General features: G+C 55.7%; 1 protein-coding gene across 9 annotated transcripts in view; it reads right to left on the bottom strand.

The window, feature by feature from the left end:
- HMCN2 (hemicentin 2) overlaps positions 1–25,648 on the bottom strand; it is a 167,573-nt gene that overhangs the window by 68,446 nt on the left and 73,479 nt on the right. For all 9 annotated transcript variants that reach the window (XM_035260402.3, XM_035260417.3, XM_035260413.3 and 6 more), the window contains 20 exons: positions 25,457–25,543; positions 20,975–21,169; positions 19,709–19,839; positions 19,261–19,408; positions 18,721–18,847; positions 17,149–17,303; positions 15,526–15,804; positions 13,416–13,697; positions 12,608–12,716; positions 12,206–12,375; positions 10,450–10,604; positions 9,919–10,015; positions 9,264–9,359; positions 8,197–8,373; positions 6,614–6,771; positions 5,779–5,902; positions 3,626–3,801; positions 2,777–2,873; positions 2,512–2,631; positions 122–283 (listed from right to left, as the gene is read on the bottom strand). In XM_035260402.3, the coding sequence (XP_035116293.2) occupies positions 122–283; positions 2,512–2,631; positions 2,777–2,873; positions 3,626–3,801; positions 5,779–5,902; positions 6,614–6,771; positions 8,197–8,373; positions 9,264–9,359; positions 9,919–10,015; positions 10,450–10,604; positions 12,206–12,375; positions 12,608–12,716; positions 13,416–13,697; positions 15,526–15,804; positions 17,149–17,303; positions 18,721–18,847; positions 19,261–19,408; positions 19,709–19,839; positions 20,975–21,169; positions 25,457–25,543 (3,045 nt within the window). The remainder of the gene's footprint in view (positions 1–121; positions 284–2,511; positions 2,632–2,776; positions 2,874–3,625; positions 3,802–5,778; positions 5,903–6,613; positions 6,772–8,196; positions 8,374–9,263; positions 9,360–9,918; positions 10,016–10,449; positions 10,605–12,205; positions 12,376–12,607; positions 12,717–13,415; positions 13,698–15,525; positions 15,805–17,148; positions 17,304–18,720; positions 18,848–19,260; positions 19,409–19,708; positions 19,840–20,974; positions 21,170–25,456; positions 25,544–25,648) is intronic.

Below are 25,648 nucleotides of genomic sequence, written 5' to 3'. Positions count from 1 at the left end.
AGGGAGGAGAAAACCTGCACCACACCTCATCACTTCCCTGTATTTGCTCTGATTCGGGGGCGGCATCTGCCCAGCCAGCCCATGATCCCAGACCCTTCCAGCCCCTGCCTGGCTCACCCACCGTGCACCTCCAGCTGCTGGTCCTGGCTGCTGTTCCCCGCCACGTTGCTGCACTCACATGTGTATGTTCCCTCCTGAGCCAGCTGGGCCTGTCCCAGGTACAGCAGCCTCCCCACAGCCAACACCTGCTGGAGGCCAGCTCCCTCCCTGGGCAGGGGTTTACCTGGGTGCAATAAAAAAGAAGCTCCTGGTCCAGGGCGTTTGCAAGGACATGACGTCTTTCTACCTGGAAAGTTTGTCCTCCCACCCATTCCAGCCAACTCCTGCACATCCTTCAGGTGTCCATTTAGACACTGCCTCTTCCAGGAAGTCTTCTGTGAGTGCCACATGTGGTCCTGGTGCCTCCTCTGAGCTCCTCGCTATCCTCCAGGCTTCTCCCCATCACAGATCTGCCTACAGGTGCCACATCTAAATCCTACCCTGGCCTGGACCCTCCAGAATGGCAGATCCTGCCTCAATTTCCTCCTGAGGTCCTTTTTTTTTTTTTTTTTTTGAGACAGTCTCATTCTGTCACCCAGGCTGGAGTGCAGTGGTGCAATCTCGCAGCCTCCACCTCCTGGGTTCAAGCGATCCTCATGCCTCAGCCTCCTGAGTAGCTGGGATTACAGGTGTGCAACACCACACCTGGCTAACTTTTGTAATTTTTAGTAGAGACGGGGTTTCGCCATGTTGGCCAGGCTGTCTCGAACTCCTGACCTCAGGTGATCCACCACCTTGGCTTCCCAAAGTGCTGGGATTACAGGCATGAGCCACCACAACCAACCTCCCTCTGGGATTCTTAGTGGCTCCCCAAGGCCAGGCACATGGCAGGGCTCAAAAGGCTACTGACAAAATGACCCTCTGCAGTGGCCTGAGGAGGTTGATCAGGCAGTCGGTAGACCCCTCGGAGGAGGATGTGTCAACCTTGATCTGCTGGATTAAATGCTTCCACCTGTGTTTGTAGAGAAGCAGCCCCCTCGCTGGGTCATGACTCAATGCATGTCCGAGCGGGAAAGGAAACCCAGTGGCCTCCTGGTGGCGCTTCCTCCTTCTGTCCTGGTGACCTCAACTTGTCTTGCTACTCCCAGACTGCTTCCTAGCCCAAACCTCTCCTCTGAGCTCCAGACACCTGTCCCTCACCGTCCACTTGACCCCTCACTAGGCATTTAGCAGATGTCTCAAGATTAATTCACCCCAAACGCGAGATCTTTCCACCATACCTGCCCCTGGGGTCTCCCATCCTGGTAACGGCAGCTCCTCGCTCCTCCATCATCCCTGACTCCCTGCTTCCTCTTGTTCTCCCATCCAACCAGCAGTCCTGCCCTAGGACCCTTGGACTCACCCTTGCCTCCGCCTGAGATGTGTTTCCCTGTGATATTCTCATGTTCATCCCTTTCCTTTTCAAGTCTGCTTGGTCAAGCATTCCTGGGCCACCCAACTTAAAACTGCAAATCCTACCACCCCTCAGGACATCTTCCCTCCTTCCGGCCTTTATTTTCCTCCATAGCATTTATCACCTAAGGTACGGAGTCATTTACTAACTGTGTTTATTATCTAACTGCCCGCATTGTGAGTGAGGGGACCTGTTTTATCCTCTGCTGTATTTCCAGTGCCTAGAACAGGGCCTGGCACAGTCTCTCAATACATATGCATTAAATGGGCTGCGTGCAGTGGCTCATGCCTGTAATCCCAGCACTTTGGGAGGCCGAGGCGGGCAGATCACCCGAGGTCAGGAGTTCACGACCAGCCTGGACAACATGGTGAAACCCTGTCCCTACTAGAAATACAAAAAAATAGCTGGGCATGGTGGCACCCGCCTGTAATCTCAGCTACTCGGGAGGCTAAGGCAGGAGTATCACTTCAACCCAGGAAGTGGAGGCTGCAATGAGCCCAGATTACACCATTGCACTCTAGCCTGGGCAACAGAGCAAGACTCTGTCTCAAAAAAAAAAATGGTGAAGTGAATTCCAAATGTTTTTTGAGCACCTTTGTTCTGCTATGCACTGAACTTGGAATTCAGCAGAGGTCAGGGTGTTGCCTCACAGGGGTCACAGACTCATGGAGGAGCAGACACAGAAGTACTAATGTGAGTGACATGACAAGTGACAGGGACTGCATTGGGGAAGCTCTGCCCCAGCCTGGCAGTCAAGGAGGGCTTCCTGGAAGAGGGGACATCTGATGTGAGGCCTGAAGATTAATCCAGTTCTTACTGGCAGGGCAGGATGGGGCCAGGGGCTTCTGTAGGCTCAGGGTGTGAACAGAGAGGGGCTGGGGGAAGTGTCATCCCCACCCTCTAGAGACATAAGCCCACCCATCACAGCTAGGTTCTGGGGTGGGGGTATACAGTGGGGGTTGGGCGCAGCCTCCTTGTCCTGGCAATGAGGTGGGGCTGGGCAAGGGCAGCAATCCTACCGTCTTTCCTCCAGGAGATCTTGGGGAAGGGGACGCCCCAGCATTCACAGGACAGCCTGGTGGGGTGCCCCTCGCTCACAGTCACGGTGTGGGATTCCCTTGAGGGGAACACTGGAGCAACTGAGTCAGAGTAGAGAGAGGGTGAGTGGGGGTGGGGCTGAGATGGGGAGGGGATGAGCGAGGCGGGCAGGCTGGAGGAGGGCTGTGTCCTGGGACCCAATCAAGGCAACAGCCCCTCCCCCTGCCAGGCCCAGGAGTCCCTCACCCCAGACGTTCAGATTGTAGTGTTTCTCTGAGTGGCCAGCCTGGTTCAGTGCCTCACAGGTGTAGCGGCCTGCATCCCACATGTCAGCTCTGTCCACCTGGCCGAGAGCAAAGACACCCCATGGGCGGCGACAGCACAGAGATGGGTGACCCCTGGCCAGGCTGTGTGACCGCAGGCAACTCATGTGACTTTGCCGAGGCCCAACCTCCCCACCTGGAGCACGGGGCAGTGACAGCATCTTCTTGCCAGCTGCACCGGGAAGTTTCTAGAAGCCAGTGCCTGCGGTGGGCCTGAGAAGGGCCCCTCGTGGCAGCCCTGCCAGCCTCCCCACCTTCACAGCCACAGCCCAGACCTGCTAAGCAGGAGGCATGTGACTGGATCAGACCTGCTCCTGCCTTTTCATCCGCTCCCAGCCTCCTTGGAACCAAGGAAACAGACCCAAAGAGAAGATGGAGGAAGAAGGTTGGTGGGGTGCAGGGACCTGTCCTCCGGGCTCAGAATCTGACATGGGGATGCTGGGGCTAGGCTGTGGCTTTGAAGAATGAATGGAAAGGAGGGGAAACCAAATGGCAGTGCTCTGAGTTGGGAATGATCGTATCACAGGGTGTAGAGGGGTGGGAGGAGGAGGAGGAGGAGCAGACAGGTGAAGAAGGTTTTAACTCAATAGCTGGTGCCATTCAGCTGCATCAGGGGCCCTGATGGAGGCCCTGAGGACCCAGTCCTGGAGTTTTGGACCCCATTCCCTGGTGGGGAGGGGGCTTGCAGGTCACTGAGCTGGAGCACCTGCAGGCCCTGTCCTGCCCATGGCCCAAGGTGGAGGCCTGGTCGGCTGGCCCGGGGGCTGCACACCTGTAGCAAGGCTTTGTCTGCGGAGAGGTGGACTCCAGGCCGTGGTTCCAGGGGCCGCCCGTCCTTCCACCAGCTCAGCACGGGTGGGGGCAGGGCGTGGCTCTGGCACTCCAGGGCCACGGATTCATTGGCCACGACGGACACATTCAGCTCTTCTCCGAGGATACTCGGGGGCACTGCAGGAGGGGGCAGGAGAGGGACTCCCTCAGGCACATGGGTGGGGCCAGCAAGGAGGGGCCATGCCCTGGGTCAGGCCCAGCTGCTCCCAGCAGCCAGGGGTGACCACCCTTCCTCTGGCTTCAGTCCTGCTTTGAAGGAGCCAGTCTGGGTGAGATGGGTGGACTGTAGTGACATCTACGTCTCAGATTCCTGCAGCATGTTTCCACGGAGGAAAGCTGGGGAAGGGAGCTCAGGGTCTCCCTGTTCGCTCTTACAGATGCCGGAATCTACAGTTATCCACAGCGATCTCGACACTCTAAAATTTAAAATCTTAAAAAAATTTTTTTTTTAAAGCATGTCTCAGATCTGCCTTTTGCCCCTGAAACAAAAATAGCCAGTGCAGAGTTGCAGGAAGGAGTACAGGGCCAGGGCGAGAGCTCCTGGGTGGAATCCTGCCTTCCACCACGTGCCCACCATACAAGGCCCTGGGGATGCTGAGCTGGAGCACCTGCAGGCCCTGTCCTGCCCATGGCCCAAGGTGGAGGCCTGGTCGGCTGGCCAGGGTGAGAGCTCCTGGGGCAGAATCCTGCCTTCCACCACGTGCTCACCATACAAGGCCCTGGGAATGCTACTCACACTCCTGGGCCTTGGTCTCCTCATATGTAAAGTGGGGATCATGAAAATCCCCACCTGGTGGGGCTGCCACGAGGTTATCCAATAGCACAGGTGGGGATCTTAGGCTCACAACATGTTAATCACCATCTTCCTTCCAGCAAAGAGAAAGAGCTGGAATCGAACCCTTCCTCCCACCTCCTACCCAAGGCTACATTCGTTCTCTTTGTTGTTTTTGAGACAGTCTTGCTCTGTCGCCCAGGCTGGAGTGCAGTGACCACGATCTCTGCTCACTACAACCTCCACCTCTGGGGTTCAAGAGATTCTCCTGCCTCAGCCTCCCAAGTAGCTGGGATTACAGGCATGTGCCACGACACCCAGCTAACTTTTTGTGTTTTTGGTAGAGACAGAGTTTCACCACATTGGCCAGGCTGGTCTCGAACTCCTGACCGCAAATGATCCACCCACCTCGGCCTTCCAAAGTGCTGGGATTACAGGCGTGAGCCACTGCAACCCGCTCCCAGCATTCTTTCTTATACCTCCACAGAGCCCCAGAAAAACCTAGATGAGGACATTTAAATGTAAGCTACTGTGGTTACAGCAGCTTCGTGAGCTCACAAGCTTAGTGAGTCCCTATGGCGACTAATGAGGTGAACGCTATCCTTTCCATTTCGCAGATGAAGAAATGCTGGCTCAGAGAAGCAAAGTGTCCAGCTCAAAGTCACAGAGGCAGCATTTGAACCCCACATCAGTGACACTCAAGGAGAGGCAGGGTTTGAACCCCGTATCAGTGACACTCAAGGAGAGGCAGGGTTTGAACCCCGTATCAGTGATACTAAAGGAGAGGCAGGGTTTGAACCCCACGTCAGTGACACTCAAGGAGAGGCAGGGTTTGAACCCCACGTCAGTGACACTCAAGGAGAGGCAGGGTTTGAACCCCACGTCAGTGACACTCAAGGAGAGGCAGGGTTTGAACCCCACGTCAGTGACACTCAAGGAGAGACAGGGTTTGAATCCCACGTCAGTGACACTCAAGGAGAGGCAGGGTTTGAACCCCACATCAGTGACACTCAAGGACCGGCTTTCCCAGCCACCACTCCACACTGCTCCTGCTCCTTCCAACCCTTCTGCCTTTCCCTGAACATGAGGCAGAGGTCCTGGCCATGTGTGGCATCTGCCCACCCTCCTACCCAATGGGGAAGCTCACACCCCAGGGCAGGTCTCTGGAGGTTCACAATCCCTACTGGAAGGTGGCCGCTCTCAGGTGGGTGTTCCTCCACCCACCCACCCTCTCCCCCTTTGGATGTGACTGGGGATGCCCCCACCCCACCTCCTTGGAGTTCCTGCTGTGAACCACGTGGCCTCCCCAGTCTGTAACTCACTGTGGACCTGCAGGTCAACATCTCGGCGGTCCTCACCCACCGTGCTCACAGCCACGCAGGAGTACCTCCCAGAGTCGGAGACCCGGGCGCTGGCCAAGGTGAGGACCTGGCCCCCAGGGAAGACCTGTGACCCCAGGGGGAAGCCCAAATTAGGCAACTGTCCTGCTGCTGCACCCAAGGGGCAGAATGTCACCAGCACAAGCCATCCCTGCTGCCAAGCATGCCTAGACGGCCTGCCCTGACCCTCAGGGCCCCTCAAGGTGCACAGAAACCCAGAGCTGCAGCTGGGCCTCCAGACCTCTGCCAGCTGGTGGGCAATGACATTGGTCCTCAGGATGAGTCCTCTAGCGCCCCTCTGTCCACGTGCCACACACAGCCAGTGAGCCCTTGAAATGTGGCCGGGTTGAATTGACTGGGGCCCCAGGTACAAAATATGCCACAGACTTCAGAGAGTTAATATGCAGAGAAGAATAGGCAATATCTCAATAATTGTTTCTATTGATCTCATGATGAAATGAAGCTCTTTTGGATCTACTGGATGAACTAACATGTAGTATTAAAATTGATCTCACCTATTCCTTTTTACTCAGTTTACTGTGGCTACAAGAACATTTACAATTACAGGGACGGTTCACATTCCCGGCTACCGCTGGGAATGTGAGGCAACTGAGGTCACTAGCGGGGCTCGCCTCTCTGTTCAGCCCCTCTGCCCTCCAGCCCTCTGCCCTGGGCTACTGCCGCTTCTCCCTCACCCTAAGCTCCCAGGGCCTGACCTCTGTTCTCAGCACCTACGGGAGGTGCAGGAAGCTGAGCCGGGCCATCCAGCCCTACTGACCTGCAGGCCAGGGGTCCCTGCAGGGGACACAGGGTTTCCATCCTTCAGCCACATCAGTGTGGGGCCCGGGGCGCCAGTGGCATTGCAGGTCAGCCGGACAGGGGTGTTGACCAACACAGGGCCTGGCAGGCTGGGTGGCAGTGTGATTCGAGGGGGCACTGCAGGGCAGGGGTGACATGGGGCACAGGCTGAGCCCCACTGGGGCAAAGCAGGCAGGGCCCATCACTGGGCATCCCTGCAGGAGCACATGGCCACAGCAAAAGCACAAAGACAGCCATCCGGACACGAGCCGTGAGCCACTCTACCACCCCTGAGGCTGCTCATTCCTTCCTTTCAACGCCACCATGAGGCTTCTATGGATGGGAAACTGAGGCTCACAGAGGGGAAGTCACCTGCCCAAGGCCAACCAGCTAGGACACAGCACTCACACTCAGGCGTCTGGTCAGCAGAAGGTCATTTATCACGGGGACGGGGAGGGACCAAGGGTTCCTGGACAGGGCCACTTCCTAACTCAGGGGTGTGAGATGAAATACCATCTTACAGGCAGTCCCCATTGGGCAGAAAATAGCCAGAAGATTCCCTTGTATCTGGGAGGCACCGGCGGTGATGCCCGGGGTCCCAGGCCCCTGCCCAACGACCCCTGCCCTTAGACCCAACCTCTCCATGGCCCATGAGGCCTGAGAGGTCCAGCCTCCATACAGCCCCCAGCACCACCCTGGCCCTCTTCTCATTGTTATAAACCCCAGGCCCTGTGGCCTCCTTTCAGTTTCTCGAATTCCCCAGGTCTTTGCAACCTCAGGCCTTGGCAGAGGCTTCAGTTTAGGTATCCAGGTGTCAAAGATGCCTCCTGGACTCCACAGGCCAGGTCAGAGCCCTGTTATAGATGTCCAGGTGCACCTCATGTTTCCCAGCTGCTATCACAATTGACATCCTCTGGGAAATGATGTAATTGTTGTGTCCTCCACTAGACTGAAAGCTCCTAGGTCTTATTTAGGGCTGTAGGTCCAGCGTCTGCCCCAGAGCATGGACCCAATAAATATGGTTGGATAGAAAATGGATCAATGGAAGAATGGGTAGTTGAATAGGTGAATGGATGGTGAATGGGTGGATGGGTAGGTAGATGGATGGATGGGTGGGTGAACAGGTAAACAAATAGACAGGTGGATGGGTAGGTGGGCAGACAGGTGGGTAGATAAATAAATGAACAGATGGTTGGGTGGATAAATGGACAGATGGATGGATAAATGGATGGGTGGATGGATGGATGAATGGATGGGTGGGGGGTGGGTGGATGGATGGATTGATGGATGGGTAGATAGGTGGATGGTTGGGTAGATAGGTGTATGGATGGAGAGGTGGATGGATGGATGGGCAGATAGGTGGATGGATGGAGGGGTAGATGAGGTGATGGATGGGTGGATGGGTGGGTGGGTGGGTGGGTGGATGGATAGATGGATGGATGGGGAGGTGGATGGATGGATGGGTGGCTGGGTGGGTGGACAGGTGGATGGACAGACTAATAGACAAATGGATACAAAGACAACTTTTTGGACAAGGGCCCTCATAGGCCCAGGGAAGCTCACCATTGACCCGTAGGCCATACTGCAACTCTGTGCTACCTGCCACATTTGATGCTACACAGCGGTAGCTCCCAGCATCAGAAAGCTGGGCTTGCTCAATGTGGAGAACTCTCCCATCCACTGATACTGTCACTCCCATCCAGGAAGAGACAGGTTGGCGGCCCTTGAACCAGGAGACATCTGTGGAATGGAAGAGAGATGCAAGAGTGCTGTCAGCCCTTCAGACTCTGCTGGCTGGTGGGATCCAAGAGAACCTTCCAGGGTGGCCACACCATTTTTTTCAGGTCCTGGAGAAGGCCAGAGTTCTTCATTCAGGAACGGGAGGCAGGGTGGAACTGGGCAGTGTCGCCCAAGACAAGACCAAGGGTGGAGAAGAAGCCCCATGGGCAGAGGCTGAGGCAGCCAGGAGCAGGGAGAGTCAAACTCAGCCCTGCCCTCCCCCTACCTGGTGACCCCCTCACCTAGGGGACATTAGAGAACATGGACCAGCCCAAAGCAGCAGCCTCAAAGCTAGGCTGGACTGTGTGTATCTGCAGCTTCCCTGCCTCCTGCCAGGCTGCCCTGGTGGAACTCAGCAGGGGTCCCCACGAGAGGGGGAAAATATCCCCAGGGCTCACAGGCTCCAGGCAAAGCAGGGTAGGTCTAGTTCAGATGGGAGCAGGAGAGGCGTCTTCCTCTTGGGTCGCCGTAAGCCTCTCCCAGTCCTCTATGCAAACACCCAGCCCCAAGTGCCCTTTCCTCAACTGCTGGTGTAGAGAAGGGCTCCTATAGACCGGATGGTGACTCTGAGGTCCTGGTCCTCACCCCCAGCCCCAGACAGCCCTGTGAAGTTTACTGTGAGTAGACGCCCGGCAGGCCTGTTTCAGACTCCGGGCTCTGGACCCTGGCAGTGCCTCGGTGTGAAGGACATCATTGAAGAGGAAGAGAGGAAAATGAGAGAAATGAGGGGGGTGGAGGCCTGCTGATTTCTCGCCATTACATCCAGTCAGAGGGTCCCTGGGTCACTCACCAGCCTCATTAAATGGTGAATTGGGCTGGAAGTAGCTTTCAGCCAAGAGGAGGGGTCTTACCGGGAGGGGGCACGCCTGAAGCCAGACACTCCAAGGTCACTGAGGCATTTTCCAGCACTGCCTTGTTGATGGGGCCTGGCTCGATGTTGGGGGGCACTAAGGGGAGACAAGGAAAGGCCCAGCCTGGTAGGGGCAGGCTCCAGGCAGCTCGAATCACAGCCATTCCCAGTGCTGCTCCCTGCTCCCCCCAGAAAGTCCCAGACAACCAGGGCTCTAAAACTGCTCAAGTCCTCAGACTAAGGAACCCCACTCCTGGAACCAAACCCAAGAACAAAGAGCAACAGGCCGCCATCCTCATGGCAATCACACAAGGCCCGCACCAGCACCCAGCCCCACCCTGGGACAGCCAACAGCCAACACAGCCAGGGAATAGAAGGATAGAGATTTCTCTGCAAATAAACCCCAAAATAAGCAAAGGTGAATATGAACGCGGGCAAGGTCTGCTACTAAAAATCCCATCAAAAGCAGCCAAAAGAGACTACAGAGCTTTTGCTAATGCTTTCATTTTAGGGCTTTCTACCTCTTCTGAAGTGAAGGGCACAACTATGATTTAAAAACCTCCCTCACCTCCCTAGCCACACACCCCAGCCCCAAGGGCCCTGGAGGGGTCACCCAACAGCCCCAGCCTGGGCCCTGCTGGAACCCACATCCTCACCCAAAACCTTCAGCGCCACTTCCCTCTTGCTTTCCCCAGCCAGGTTAGTAGCGGCACAAGTGTAGATGCCCTCATCCCTCAGGTCCACCTTCTCAATCTGGAGGGGAGAGGGCAGAGTGTGTGCCACGGGGCTGTGTATGTGGTGAAACCACAGAGCCCAGACAGAAGGGAAGTCAGAGTGATGATGGGACATGGTGAGTGGCCAGGCTGCTGCTGAGCCCAGGGGCAGGAGTAGTGAGGCATGGGGACACTTTTGGCTCTGGGGTAGAGCTATGAGCCAAGCACTTGGATTCCAGGGATTCCTCAGATCTCCAGGCATACCGTTCCCTGTCCCCACCAACATTTTCCCCCTCTGACCACCGAAGCTCCTAGGACCTGGAAGAGGCTGAGGCTTGCCCTTTCAAGCTGAGAGGGCTCTGGGTTCATCCTACTCTCAGGCTGCTGGGCTTTGCTCAGAGTCTCCAAGAGGCCCCCAGGCAGCCCCTCCACCTCGCCCAGCAGGCTTGCCAGCCCTGGGGCACCTGCACGTACCTGTAGGTTCCCCCCAGAGGCTGCCAGGGCTACACCATCCTTCCACCAACGGATGCTTGGGGTAGGCACCCCATCCCCTATGCATTGGAGGGTCACAGGCTGCAGGAAAGGAGCTGTGATGTTCTGACTCCCAATTATATTTACTGATGGGAACTCTGAGAAGGGAAACAGTCAGGAAAAGCCTGGGTCAGAATCAGGAGGGCTACGGTGGGCACCCAGCAACTCCATTGACACCTGGGGGTAAGAAGGTGGCCTTGAAGGGCTGGCCAAAGGCTGGCATCTAGGTTCTGCCTACCATATCCCCCAGACATATGGCTTAGGGGAAAGAGCTCTTGACTAAAGCCAGCAGAGTAGTTATTCCCTTTAAAAATTCTTGCATCCATCTATGCATCTATACATGTATATATTCATCCATCTATCCATTTATACATGTATTTATTCATCTGTCTATCCATCTGTCTATCCACACATCCACTCATCCGTCATCTACCAATACAGCCAGCCAGCCATCCACCCACACAACCAACAATCCATTCATGCATGTACTCACCCACCCATTCATTCATCTACCCACCTTCTATCCATCCACTCATCCATCCATTCACCCTTCCATCTATCCATCCATCCATCCAACCTATCCACCCACCCATTCATCCATCTACCCACCTTCCATCCATCCATTCATCCATCCACCCACCTATCTACTCATCCATCCACCCATCTACCCATTCATCTACCCACCCACCCTTCCATCCATCCACTCATCCATCCATTCACCCTTCCATCTATCCACTCATCCATCTACCCACCCTTCCATCCATCTACCCCCTTCCATCCATCCACCTACCTTCTATCCATCCACTCATCCATCTACCCACCTATCCACTCATCCACTCATCAACCCATTCATCCACCCACCCATCCATCCATCTACCCACCCACCCATCCATTCATTTCCCCATATATGCACCCTTTTATCTACACACCCTTCCATCCATCCACCTTTTCATCCACCCACCCACCCATCCATCCATCCACACTTCTATCTGTCCACTCATCCACCCACCCACCCATCCACCTATCCATCCACTGATCTACCCATGCATCCTTATGTGTGCTGAGCATCTACTCTGTGCTCAGAACTATACTGGGCCCCTGGACATAACAGGGAAAGGCAGCTACCATGCTGCCCTCTCAAAGCTCACAGAGGTGGACAGTGGAGGTGGACAACCAAATATGCAATCCCAATGCAGTGGGTGGAGGGCTAAGGCATTGAGACGCTGGGCAGTGCAGATGAGAAACATGGTAGAATTAAAGAAGGCTTCTTGGAGGAAGAGTATTTCAGGATATGCCTGAAAGATATGGAGGAGCTAGGCAGGCAAAGAGGAGGGAGAATGTTGCAGGTAGAAGGAACAGCGTACACAGACTGGAAGGTGAGAGAAAGAGGGTTGATGTATTAAAGGAACTGGGTGAAGTTCTGTGTGGTTAGCATAAAGAGAACAGATGGAGAGAGAGAAAGCTGGGGAGAGGAGTCAGGCCGAGGGGCTGGACGGGACAGGGTAAGTGTGATACATGGCCCGGACCAGCCTCTCACACCTGCACTGCATCTCTGTGGGGAACTGGGAAGTCCAGCCCAGAAATGCCATCCAGAGGAGACCAGCCCCATGCCCTTCCAAGCCTGCCACAGCCCTCTGGCTCCACTCACCCCTGGCATCTCAGGCTGCCCACAGCCCCAGAAGCTCAGGTGCCCACTCACCATGCACAGACACGTCCACCTCAGCCCCGGCAGTTCCTGCCTCATTGGTGGCCTGACAGGCAAAGAGGCCCGAGTGCTCCAGCCCCACACGGTCAATGCGCAGTGTGGTCCCCTGCAAGGCCACCTGCACCCCGGCCAGCTCCTCAGCTGGGCGGCCATTCTGCAGCCACCTAAGGTGAGTAGGGAGTGGGGCAGGTCAACCTGAGGCCAGGGAAGGCCTGGCCAGGCAGGATAAGCTGGAAGCCTAGAAGCGCCTCCCAGCTGCTCTCACCAGCCACAGCTCCAGGCCTTTTTCCTGCTCCTGGAAACAGGAAGCCTCTCTCCTGTCCACTTCCCCCCAAAACCCCCAAAGCACATGCTCCCTGCCCACCCCAGCCCTGGCCTCCACCACCCCAGACTCACTGGATAGTGGGTACTGGGGAGCCTGAGGCCTGGCAGGGAAGCTCCAGGGGCTGGCCCACGATGGCGGTCACCTGTCCCAAGCCTTCAGCCACCAGGAGCTGTGGGGGCACTGCAGGCAGAACCCATTCCTGGGTGTTTGGAGCTGAGCAGCCACTGGCCTCAAACCCTCCCAAGTCCCCAGTGCCCTCAAAACAAGGCCCAGCCACACCTCACCCTTCAGGTCTCCCTATTAGTGGCCCCTCCTCCAGGAGGCCTTCCAGGACCATCCCAAGGCGGAGTGAGGGGACACCCTGGCTTCCGCAGGCTTGGGCCTGATTATTTAACATCTGTCTCCCTGGCAGACTGAGGGCTCAGGAGTCCATTTGGCCTTGTTCCCAGCTTCATTTCCAGCGCCATGCGGGGCCAGCATAGCGCTAATACCTGAGATGCTTCAGCAATAGACAGAGGGCAGGCGAAGGTCCCAGTGCCCTCCCGGGACCACACCCACAAGTGGGCCTTAGGAAGGTCTCCACAAAGGGCTATTCCATTGGCAGAAGGCAGAACAGGGTCCTCCATCCTGGGTGACCCGGCCCAGGGTCCTGGGCAGGGGCAGGGACCCTTGATCGTGGGACTCCGCCCTGCCCACTCCTAGTCCTGCCGGCCCCACAGCCCAGGCCTCAGTGTCCACATCTGTGTCATGCAACGCGGGGACACTGGTTACTTCTCCCCACCCTCCCTCCACTGCAGGAGCTGGCTCGGGACAAGCATGCAGCAGGCCTGGGCAGAGGCCACAGCGCAGGCAGCTCGGAGTGGGGCGGGCTGGGCTCACCCTGCACCTCCACGGAGTACTGCAGCATGGCCTCCCCGGCGGGGCTGCTGGCCACGCAGCTGTACAGGCCGGCCGACGCCTCCCCCAGGCTGTCCAGCCTCAGCACACTGCCACCCATCTCCAGCCGCAACTCGTTGCTCTCTGCCACGGGCAGCCCCTCGTGGTGCCAGGAGAGGGTGGGAGGCGGGTGGCCTCTGGCCACGCACTCCAGTGCCATGGGCCTCCCAGCCACAGCCTTCACCATGTACGGTCCTCTGTCAGCGCCCTCGATGGTAGGTGGGACTGGAAAAGAGGCAGAGGACTGCTTGGGGACCACACGGATTCCAGCCTGCTCTCATCTCAGCCCAACAGACCCTGTCAAGCCCTTCACAGACCCCATTCCATGTGAAACACTTCCTCCCTCACCTCCACTGGCTGGACCCACTGCTCAGACCCAGGGCAGCTTTCTCATCCACCTCAGCCCCTGGGTACCGCCCCTTCCCTGCTAGGGCACTGACGTTGCCTCTCCATCCCCGCTGCCAGCCCCACAGGCCCAGCATGGGTGGAACCAGGGCTGGTCTACTTGCTTCCCCAATGTCTACACATGGCAGGTCCAATATCTGCTGGACTCAGATGAGACCCCCAGGACCGGGACGGAGCTCTGCTTCTGGAAGTCCCCTCCCTCCCTGGACTCAGGAGGCAGAAGACTGGGGCAGACCTGAGCCAGATGGCTTGGCTTGGGGGGATCCTATCTCAGCCAGCGACGGCCAAAGGGACAAGATGTTATCTGCATTCAGAGCCCACGGTGGCCACGCCAGAGGGGAAATTTCTCTCTTACTCTCAAGGAGCCCCTCAAGTTGCTGAGCTGATGAAGCCATTACCAGGGGACAAGCGGCAACTGTGGCCTGGGAAATGCTTCTTAACTTCATTTGGGTGTAAGACCCTTTGAGAATTTAATGAAAACAGACACACACATTTTCTATTCCATTTCCCAGGGGGCCCTCAGGTTCCAAAATAAGAGTCCCCAAGTAGTAGCAGGGCCCATCTACAGAGGCTGCCAGCGGACCCCACGCAGCCCAGCCGCCCTCTGGGGTCCCTGAGGCTGCAACACCTAAGCCCTTTGCATCTTTGGAAGCCAGAGCTTCTGAACTGACTCCCCATGGAGCGGGGGCTGACCCCTATCAGCTTGCACTCTGCCCTCTCATACCTTACCAGGCCCTGTTCAGACCCCTCCAGAGCCACCACACCCTTGTCTCTGCGTTCTCCTTCAAATGTCCGTCCCCAGAGCCAAACCCCTCCGCGCTGAGCTGATGCTGAGGTTCACAGTGTGAGATTTGGAGTCAGATGTCCCCACATACGGGCTGGGTCCCACCACCTGCTAGTGGCGTGATCCTCGGGAAGCCTCTCTGCTCCAGAGCTTCATTGTGACCATCTCTAAGTGGGACCCGAGAGCCCAAGTCCCTTTGCCAGCTGATCAAATGAGCTCATGCTGCAAAGTGTCCCTTTAGTCTAGCTTATAGAAGTGATTAACTTTGGGAGGCCGAGGCAGACGGATCACGAGGTCAAGAGATCGAGACCATCCTGGCCAACATGGTGAAACCCTGTCTCTACTAAAAATACAAATATTAGCAGGGTGTGGTGATGCATGCCTGTAATCCCAGCTACTCAGGAGGCTGAGGTAGGAGAATCACTTGAACCTGGGGGTTGGGGGTTGCAGTGAGTGAAGATCGGGCCATTGCACTCCAGTCTGGCAACAGAGCAAGACTCTGTCTCAAAAAAAATAAAAGAAGTGATTACCTAAGGGTGTTTAATTCTTGTGGTGGTCACAGGCACCTGGGCATGGTTTAGTGAGAAGCCTCACACCACAAGAGGAGACCTGGATGCTAGACTTGGTTCCGCCATGGCCTCCCAGACAGGCCGTCCATCCCTGGCCTCAGTTTCCTTATGTGTGTGAGGGAAGTTGCATGAGCTGGGAGGACACTTCTCCCTGGATGATGTCTTGGTCCCATTATCCTTTTGCTTCTGACCACTCCAGGTGGCCACCTAGCCTTTCTTTGGAGACAGGCAGAGGCCACCATGGCTGAGTCCCTCTCACTGTCCACCCCGGCTGCTGTGGCCCCTGGCTGCTCACCATAAACGTCCAGCCTGGTGGCCTTCTCTGTGGCCCCCACAGCATTGCTGGCCTTGCAGGTGTAGACGCCGGCATCTGAGCTCTGGGCCTTCTCCAGCTGCAGCTGCCGACCACCCCGAGTGTAGATGGCCTCAGTGCTGGGGGGGAGCAGGGCCCCGTCCTTGAACCAGGTGATATTCGGGGTGGGCACTCCTCGGGCCTCGCACAGGAGCTGCACCAGGTGGCCCTCCATGACGGCCACCTCGCCTGTCTCGTTGGAGCCCCAGATAGTGGGGGGTGCTTAGAAGGAAGGCAGTGGGGGCTGGTCACAGGCAGCCCCTGAGGCCACTGGCATCTTCCCCAGAGCAGCAGGCTTATGCCCTCAGGACACAAGACAAGCCACAGGCTTCTACTGCGGGGGCGGGGAAGGCATGGGGGACACAGAGGATAGGGGTCTGGGGACAGATGGGAGAGGCCAGCATGGTGTGGAAGGTGCAGGAGGTGGGGGCAGGCCCACAGGCTTGGGTCCTGGGCCCTACTCTGCCTCCAACTCACTGGAAGACTAGGGGTAAGTCACTTCGCCTCTCTGGGCCTCAGTCTCCCCATCTGTGAATGAGGAGCTGGACTAGATTAGGATGTCACACAGGGCCGGGCACCCACCACCGATACTACCCAGGTCATTTCTAAGGGCATATGGGCACAGCATGAAATAACCACATCTCAGAGTGGAATGGTTATTCCCCCCCGCCCACCAAATCTCCTTCTATCCCAATTACAGCAATGACAGGCTGTGTTTGGTGCTACTATGCATGTCCCTGATCTTTCTAGCACTTTCTCCTCTCTGTTCTTTAGCACAGAGAGTGCAGATGCATGCTGGGTGCCCTCCGCGGAGCCCACACCTGGAGGATTTGCAGCAGTGCTCTATGGGGTGTGTCTGTTTTTTCAGCTTCCTTAGCCAAGCAGCACTGGTTTCCTGCTTACAGATTTTATATTAAATATCCTTTATAAGAATAAGAGATATTTAAATAGACATGTTTCAGGGTAAGGAAGTCTGACTCATTTAAAGAAAAGTAAAAGAAATAATCATTCCAAGGAGTATCAGAAGTAGTAAATTTGGGCCAGGTACAGTGGCTCATGCCTGTAATCCCAGCACTTTGGGAGGCCAAGGCAGGGGGATCACTTGAGGTCACGAGTTCGAGACCAGCCTGGCCAACATGGTAAAACCCGATCTCTACTAAAAACACAAAAATGAGCTGGGTGTGGTGGAGGATACCTGTAATCCCAGCTACTCAGGAGGCTGAGGCAGGAGAATCGCTTGAACCCAGGAGGTGGAGGTTGCAGTGAGCCTAGATTGTGCCACTGCACTCCAGCCTGGGCAACAGAGTGAGACTCCATCTCAAAAAAAAAAAAAAAAAAGTACTCGATTTTTAGAGCTGGGATGCAAACCACGGATTTGGAAAATGCTGGGCCAGATACCCTCTATCCCCTGACCCTGACCCTGACCCTGACCCTGGCTTTCTTGGACTCAGGGACCACTCACCAGGCCCCCCATTTCAGCCTCACCCTCCCTCCAAGGCAGCAGCCAGCTGGAGGGAAGCTTCCCAAGTAGCCTGTGGTAGGGTCCCAGAAGGCGCTGCGGCTCACCATGAACTCGGAGCTGGAAGTCCTTGGCCTGCTGACCAGCTGGGCTGAAGGCTGCGCACTGGTATCGTCCCTCATCCCCCAAGTGACTACTGGTAATCCTGAGAACCTGGCCATCCTCCTGGACCTGCAGGTGAGGGCCCCCTGGAAGGACAGGCCTGGAGGGATGGGCAAGGGAAAAGTTCCAGTAAAGCCGAGGCGATGGTGGGGCAGGCAGTACACAGGGAGTATGTGGCTTGTGAAAAGGGAGGCTGGGCCATTCATTAGCACCAAGAGGTAGGAGCAACACAAGGGCCCAGTAAGTGAGGAGTGGATCGACAATGTGTGGTCCATCCACACCATGGAACATTATTCAGCCAGAAAAAAGAAGGCAATTCTGACACTCGCCACAATATAGATCAACCTGGAAAACACGCCGAGTGGGAGAAGCCAGACACAAAAGGCCACACATTTTACTATGCCAGTGATGTGAAATGTCCAGCACAGGCGAGTCCATGGTGAAGGAAAGCTGACTTGTGGTTGCCAGGGGCTGAGGAGAGGGGGACAGTGGCTGACTGCTGATGCCCACAGGGTGTCATTTTGGGATGATGGAATGTCAGGAACTAAACAAAGGTGAAAGTTGCCCAATCCTGTGAATGTATTAAATGTCACTGCACTGTGCACTTCAAAATGGTTAATTGTAATTGTATGTTATGTGATTTTTTTTTTTTTTTTTTTTGCGACAGTCTGCTCTGTCATCCAGGCTGGAGTGCAATGGCGTGATCTTGGCTCACCGCAACCTCAGCTTTCCAGGTTCAAGTGATTCTCTTTCCTCAGTCTCCTAAGCAGCTGGGATTACAGGCACGCACCACCATGCCTGGCTAATTTTTTTGTATTTTTAGTAGAGATAAAGTTTTGCTATGTTGGGCAGGCTGATAACTCCTGATCTCAGGTGATCTGCCCACCTCGGCCTCCTGAAGTGCTGGCATTACAGGTGTCAGCCACCAAACCCAGCCTGTTATGCGAATTTTACTTAGAGAAAAAATGGTTTTAAAAAAAAGAGGCTGGGCATGGTAGCTCATGCCTGTAATCTCAGCACTTTGGGAGGCCAAGGCGGGAGGATTGCTTGAAGCCAGGTGTTCGAGACCAGCCTGGGCAACAAAGCAGGACCCCATCTGTACAGACTTTTTTTTAAAATTAGCGCATTGTTGGTTGGTGTACCTGTGGTCCAAGTTATTTGGGAGGCTGAAGTAAAATGATCTCTTGAGCCCAAGAAGCCCAGGAGTTTGATGCTGCAGTGAGCTGAGATAGTTACACTGCACTCCAGTCTGGGCAACTGAGCAAGACTCTGTCTCCAAAAAAAAAAAAAACGAAAGGCTACGTGACGAGAAGATCTTGCTGAGGTAAGAGTGGGGTCTCCCTGGCTAATCTCCCGCTGGGCTGGAAGTGCCCCTACAGCACTCAGCTTGGGCCCTGGGTGGCACATGCCATGCCTGTCAGCTCCCCCAGAAGAGTTCAACCTCCCCCAAGCCCCACATCCAGCAGGCCCAGTCTGGGCACCATCCCACACCATCCTCCAGGGGAGGGGGCACTCACTGCCCATCCTTGGTCCACTCCACCTGGGGCGTGGGGACCCCTGAGGTCCAACACTGCAGCTCCACGTTTGCACCAGCCAGCCCCAGCACCTCCTGGGTGGCCCCGGCTCCATGCACTGAGGGAGGGACTGAGGGTGAGAAGGGGTGAGGGTGAGGGGTGGGAAACTGAACCCTGAAGCCTCGCCTGCCACAGAGCCTCTGTCTCTGCAGACCCCCCGACCCCCGTCTGGGTGCCCTGCCCCTCCTGCCCGACCTTCCTGGGGAGCCCCCAGAACCCTGGCCAGATGGGCTCACCCTGCAGCCCTCAGACCCAGACTACTCTTTGGTAGCACTTGGGGCAGTCATGACTTGGCTAATCACCTGACTGTCTACTGTCTGTCCCCTGAGTCTGGCAGCTCTGCGAGGATGGGGGTTGGTCTGTCATGGTCTGTGCTCCCTATTCTTGGCAGGCAAAGCCTCCCCTGTCCCCCAGTGTGCCTGCAAGAGTTGGGGCTACAGGGCCAGGAACACATGGGGGCTGTGGGGCCCAGGCCTCACTCACTGAGCACGAAGAGATCGAAGTCCCTCTGCGCTGTCCCAGCCTGGTTCTCTGCCCGGCAGGAGTAGAGGCCAGAATCGCCCTCCTGGATCCTGGGGAAGTGGAGGGACCGGCCCCCATCCAGGAGACGGTGGCCACCCACCTTGGGGATCTGGGCAGGAGAGGCCAGAGGGAGCTGGTAAACAGGGATCCAGCCACCCCTCCAGTGCCAGTAATGAGGAGGAAACTGAGGCCCGAGAAGTGGCCGGTGACTGGAACAGTGCTGTGCTCTCTGCCAGTCAGGCTTCATCACGTGACCACAGTCCTCCACTGCCCTGAACCCCAGAGAACCCCCAAAGATACCCATCACATCCCCCCGCCCCACCTTGGCACATGCAGGAACGCCCATCCAGAAGGCTTGTCCCCAGCCCAAATCCCACCCATAGCCCACACACACTGGGGGGACACCCACCAGCTGCCCATCCTTCAGCCACACGATCTCAGGGACTGGAAAGCCGCTCGCGTCACACTCCAGCGTCAAGGACTGCCCAGCCATGCCTGACACGTTGGCCTTGCGCCCGTCCTCCCGGATGCTGGGGGGCACTTGAGGGCAAGGAGAGTGGAGGAGCTGCTTCCCTGCCCCCTAGCACCACAGCTGAAGGGACTCACCTGGGCCATTCCCTCCCTTTTGTTACTGGGGTTGGAGGAGGTCTGGCTGTCCCCATCCGCCCAGCCACAAAGGGCCCTGTGGACCTGCAGATGGCTGCAGCAGCCTTGCCCTGGGACCAACACACCTCCCCCCAGTCATGCCCAGGCCAAGGTGCCACCCTTTCTGACACTCAGCTTTGCAAGGCACTAGAGTTCCCCTAGATCCATCTGCTTCTACACCCAACCTGGTGTCACAGTCACCGGGGAGTTAGAATCTCTGAAGGTGAGGCCTGGCTGGGCTTTTGAAACAAATGTCTCAAGCAAGTCATTACAGGGCAAGCCAGGGCAACTGGTCCTGGGGAAGTGGCAGGTGGCATTAGGAGCTGTTAGAACTGCCCAAGCGAGGCCAGTTCATCCTGCCAGCAGGGAGTGCTCCCTGGCCTACCCTCATTGCCCTTCCTCTGCACATAGCACCCTGGATGTGGGGGTGGGTGCTCTCCCTGCTGGGGACAGGAGTGTTGAGAATAGGCCAGTGTTTACAGTTTTAACCTGGAGGTGGGCTCTGGGGCTCTGTGCTGTCATCAGTGCTCATTTTAAAAAATAATTTTTAAACTTTATTTTCTTTAGAGACAGGGTCTCTCTTTGTCACCCAGGTTGGTCTCAAACTCCTGGGCTTAAGTAATCCTCCTGCCTCAGCCTCCCAAAGTGCTAGGATTACAGGCGTGAGCCACTCCGCACAGCCAAGGGGTCATTTTAAAATGCTTTCACCTCTTGACCGATCTCAGACACTGATGGAAGTCCAGGTGCTTCCCCCATACTGTCTCCATGGGGGTGTCTCTAGGGAAGTGGAGTGTCCAATGCAACCTGCCACTCTCCCAGGCCCCTCAAGCCCTCCCTGTTACTGACACCTGATGGCAGGACCTGATCCTCCTGTGTAGGGAGGTCTTGGGCCCTGGAGAACTGTCACTGCCACACCTGGGCACCCTGTGGCTCCGGCATCACTGTGGGCCTCGGGCCGGATTCGATCCCGAGAGGAAGATAGGCCCGTCCCTGGGTCCCCACCGCTTTCCTCTCCTGCCCCCCAGCTCACCATAGACCACCAGCTTGGCTCTCCTGGATGAGGAGCCCACCTCATTGGTGGCTTGACACTCATAGTCTCCACTGTCCATGGGTGAGACGGAGGTCAGGAACAGAGACCCCTCCTCCAGCACTGCCACACCTGGCCGGCCATGCAGGGGCTCTGAGGACGGGCCCTTCCGCCATGTGACCTGTGGCTTGGGTGTCCCTGGCAAGATGCACGGAGTCATCAGTACATACACCCTGACACCTACCCCTCCACACCTGCACTGTCCCCCACACATCTCTGTGCAAAAGGGGCTGGCCCTCCAGGGATGGCTCCAGGCACCTCCAACCCCCCGAGGCTGGAAGGAGCATTTCCCTCAGAGCTGTCGGTGCTCCCACACCTATCCACACTGCCCATCCTGATGACCAGTGGTAGTAGCAGAAGGTGGGTAGGAGTGACATGCCAATCTGCAGTCTACACACACGAAAAACCATACACATGCCACACACAAACATACACACCAAACACGACACACTACATACCACACACTATACACACCAAACACCACATGACATACATACCAACACCACACATACCACAGGCCACATACACAACATACACTGCACACACCACATACACCACATATACACCAAACATGACACATACCACACAGCACATACACAACACACATACCGCACACCACATACACAACATACACACTAAATGCTTCACATACCACACATACCACACTATACACACCACCATACATACACACCACACATACAACATACATACAAAAAACACATGCTATATACATATACAAACACCACACACACGCAAAACGCTACATACCACATACATACACACAAAACGCCATACACACACCACACACACAACATGCATACCATACACCACACACACAGCACACAGCACACAGACCACATACCACATACAAACATACACACCAAACACCATACACACCGCACACACACAACATACACACCACACAACATACATACAGCACACAACACAAATATACACACCAAACACTATACACACACAACACACATACACACCAAACACCATACACAGATATGCACACAAAACACTACATACACCACATAAACACCACACACACTATATATTACACACACCACCATATACAAATCCCAAACATATAAATCACATACCATACACACACCACATACTACACATACATTACATACCACATACACACCATATCCCACACACAACACACACCACATACCATACACACCAAACACCATACATACACTACATACAAACATGCACATTAAATACTACAGCCATCACACACAACATACACACCAAACACCATGTACATACCACACACATACACACAAAACACTACACACACTACATACACACTATGCACCACCATACACACACACCACATACAACACAGTACATACTACACACACCACACACCATACACACACACCATACACACTATACACCATGCACCCACCACAAACATACACACCAAACACCACACACCACATACATACCACATACCACACTACACACACCACCATACACACACATCACACACAACATACACACCACACACCAAGCACACACCACACACACCACTATACACACACTACACACACAATACACACCACACACCACATACACACCACATACGACATACTACACAGACAACATACACACCAAACACTACACACTACACATCAAACACTACATACAACATACATGCCAAACACCATGCATGCACCACATACACACCACACACACCACATATTACATACACCAAACACAATACACACACCTCACACACAACATACACACCACATGCTACACAACATGCACACCAAACACCATACACATACACCACACATTCACACATATGCACCACAAAGTACACATCATCACACACATTAAATATCAAACATGCACACACCACACACAAACATGTACACCAAACACCATACACACAAACGTATGCACCACACACTGCACACCATACACACATACTACATACATGTCAAACATGCATGCACCACAAACATATGCACCAAACACCATACACATACCACACATCACATGCTACACACACCAAATACCATACACGCACAATACATACAAATACATACTAAACACTATACACACACACTGCACACACAAAACACAATGTACCACATACACACCACACACATCAGACACCACACACAAACACCATGCACACCACACACACAACATACACACCAAACACCATATACACACACTACACATTCACACATACCCCACACTGCACACCATACACACATACTACATACACATCAAACAACACACACCACAAACATATACACCAAACACCACATACCACACATCACACACCACACACACCAAGCACCATACATATACAATACACACAACATACATACCAAACACTACACACACACAGCACACGCCAAACACCACATACCACCTACTCACCACACCACGCACACCAACATACACAACATACACACCAAACACCATACACACACTACACACACCAAACACCACGTACCATATACACACCACACCATATACACATTGTGCACACCACACATACAACATATACCACACACCATATACATAGAAAACACCCCATATCCACACACACACACACATGCACACTGCCCTCTCATCTACCTCAGCTTTCCCGGAGAGTCCCTAGACTTCCCGCCACCCTGGGGGCCAGGCCTTCGGAGCTGCTGGTCGGGAGGGGTGATGGGTTTCTGCTGTGGAACTCTGTTTAGCACAGACAATCTCACCCTAAAGTCTCTAGTGCAGGATGGCCCTGAAGCTCTGTGACAAGGAAGTCCCCGAGCACTAGCTGCTGCCCAGAGTCACTCACTTCGTCCCCTCCCCTCTGCACAGAGTTCCACACACCACACACACCACACACTACCAAGTGGGTGTCCAGGCTCTGGGTCTTCACACCCATCCCCCCCCCCCACCCCATGAGGAAGAGGCAGATGGTGTCACTGTAGGGCCCAGGGAGTCCCCATGAGGGTGCTGGGCTCAGTCCCATCCCCGTAGCCCTCAGAGCCCTCCCAGCCCAAGGCCACTGGGCTGTGAAATGGGGTCCCCCACTGTCACCAGGCAGGGACCATCCTGACCAGGAAGGAGGCCGGGGCAGCCCAGGTGCCAGGCCTGGTGGGGAGAGGCAGTGCTATCAGAGGGGATTCAGGTGAGGCTGACAGGCTCAGGGCTGGCCCCTGACTGACCAGGACTTTGTGTGACAGTCAGGGGGTACGGACAGGGCAGGAATCCTGGGGCTGGGTGGGTCCCACCTTCCACCATCTCCCACTTCCCAAAAGCGCAGAATGGCTGCTTGCTGTTAGTAGAGACCAACACAAGGTGGCACCATGGTCAAGGGCCCAGGACCTGGGGGGGTACCATCCCAAAGGGCTCCCAGAGCTCCCACCCAGGTCCCGTCCCCTGCCTGGGTGGGTGCCAGCCCCACTCCTACCTGCATCTCCCTTGGTCCTATTCTGGGGCCTTCCCAGGCACCCTGCAGCTCACAGAGGAACGACCGAGACTATAGGTATCCCCCAGGCTCCTGCCAGGTTTTGTGACCCGCCACTTGCTACCAGACACCAAGCACCCTCCAGAGAACCTCAACCCCACAGAGAGGTGGCGGTGCTCCCAGCTTAGGAGGAGCCCAAAGCCGAGGGAAGCAACTGAGGCAGTGGCGGGGCTGAGGAGGGATCTGCTGGGTGGAGCTGGGGGTGTGCAAAATGCAGAAGCCAGGCCTCCGGCACATTTCCCAAGCCCTCCAGAGGTGCCAGCCCCTTACATACACAGTGTCCCGCTAAGTTCACAGCAGCCCCACACGGAGGGGCCAGTACAACCCCGAGGTAGACAGGGAAGGCGAGGCTTAGAAAGGAGATGGACACCGTCCTGAGTCACACAGCCAGGAGTGGCCGGGGCAGGGCTGGGCGCTGGGCAGCTGACCCAAGGTGGCTCTCAGCCCCACACTGTGCTCCTGCCCCAAAGACGAGCCCAGAAAAGCTGGTTTGGCCAGGACCATTGAATCCATCCTCTGTGGGAAAGTCAGGGGCATGGGGAGAGACGGGCTGACCACCACACCCAACCCACAAAGACCCTGGGCCACCCTCGGCCCCGGCAATCCTGCCCCCAGACGCTGATGGGCACAGGGGGGTAGGGCAGGGGTCACACTTGTCCACACTCTGAGTCGCCGTCTGGCTGTGTGACTTCAGCAAGTCACTTAACCCCCTTGGGCCTGGACTGCCCCTAACACAAAGGAGTGAATGCTAACACCCAGCCTCCAGGGTTGGCAATGGGATGAACTACCTGCATGGTGCTGACCAGAAGCACAGGTCCCACAGCCTCTGCCTGCCATGGGCAGCCCAGGGCACTGGAATATGAGTGGAGGCTCCTTCCTAGGCCAGCCCATCCCTCACCTCCCCAGGCCCACCCTAGACGCAGCTTCACCTCTGGCAGGGCACGGCAGGCTGGCATTCTCTCCGGCCACTCGCTCTAGCAAGCCGCTGGTCTCATCAGCCCCCCAGTGCGGTGGCTCTGGAGGGAAGCAACACGACCACGCTCATACCTTGAGCCCAAAGCCTGGCGCCCCCACCCCCTGCCTCCAAGGAACGCTGGGCCCATGGGGAAGCATCCCCTTCC

The sequence above is a fragment of the Callithrix jacchus genome, chromosome 1 (assembly GCF_049354715.1).
Source record: "Callithrix jacchus isolate 240 chromosome 1, calJac240_pri, whole genome shotgun sequence".
Lineage (NCBI taxonomy): Eukaryota > Metazoa > Chordata > Mammalia > Primates > Cebidae > Callithrix > Callithrix jacchus.
The sequence above is the reverse complement of the archived record's forward strand: the minus strand, read 5'-3'. Positions and strand labels throughout refer to the sequence as shown.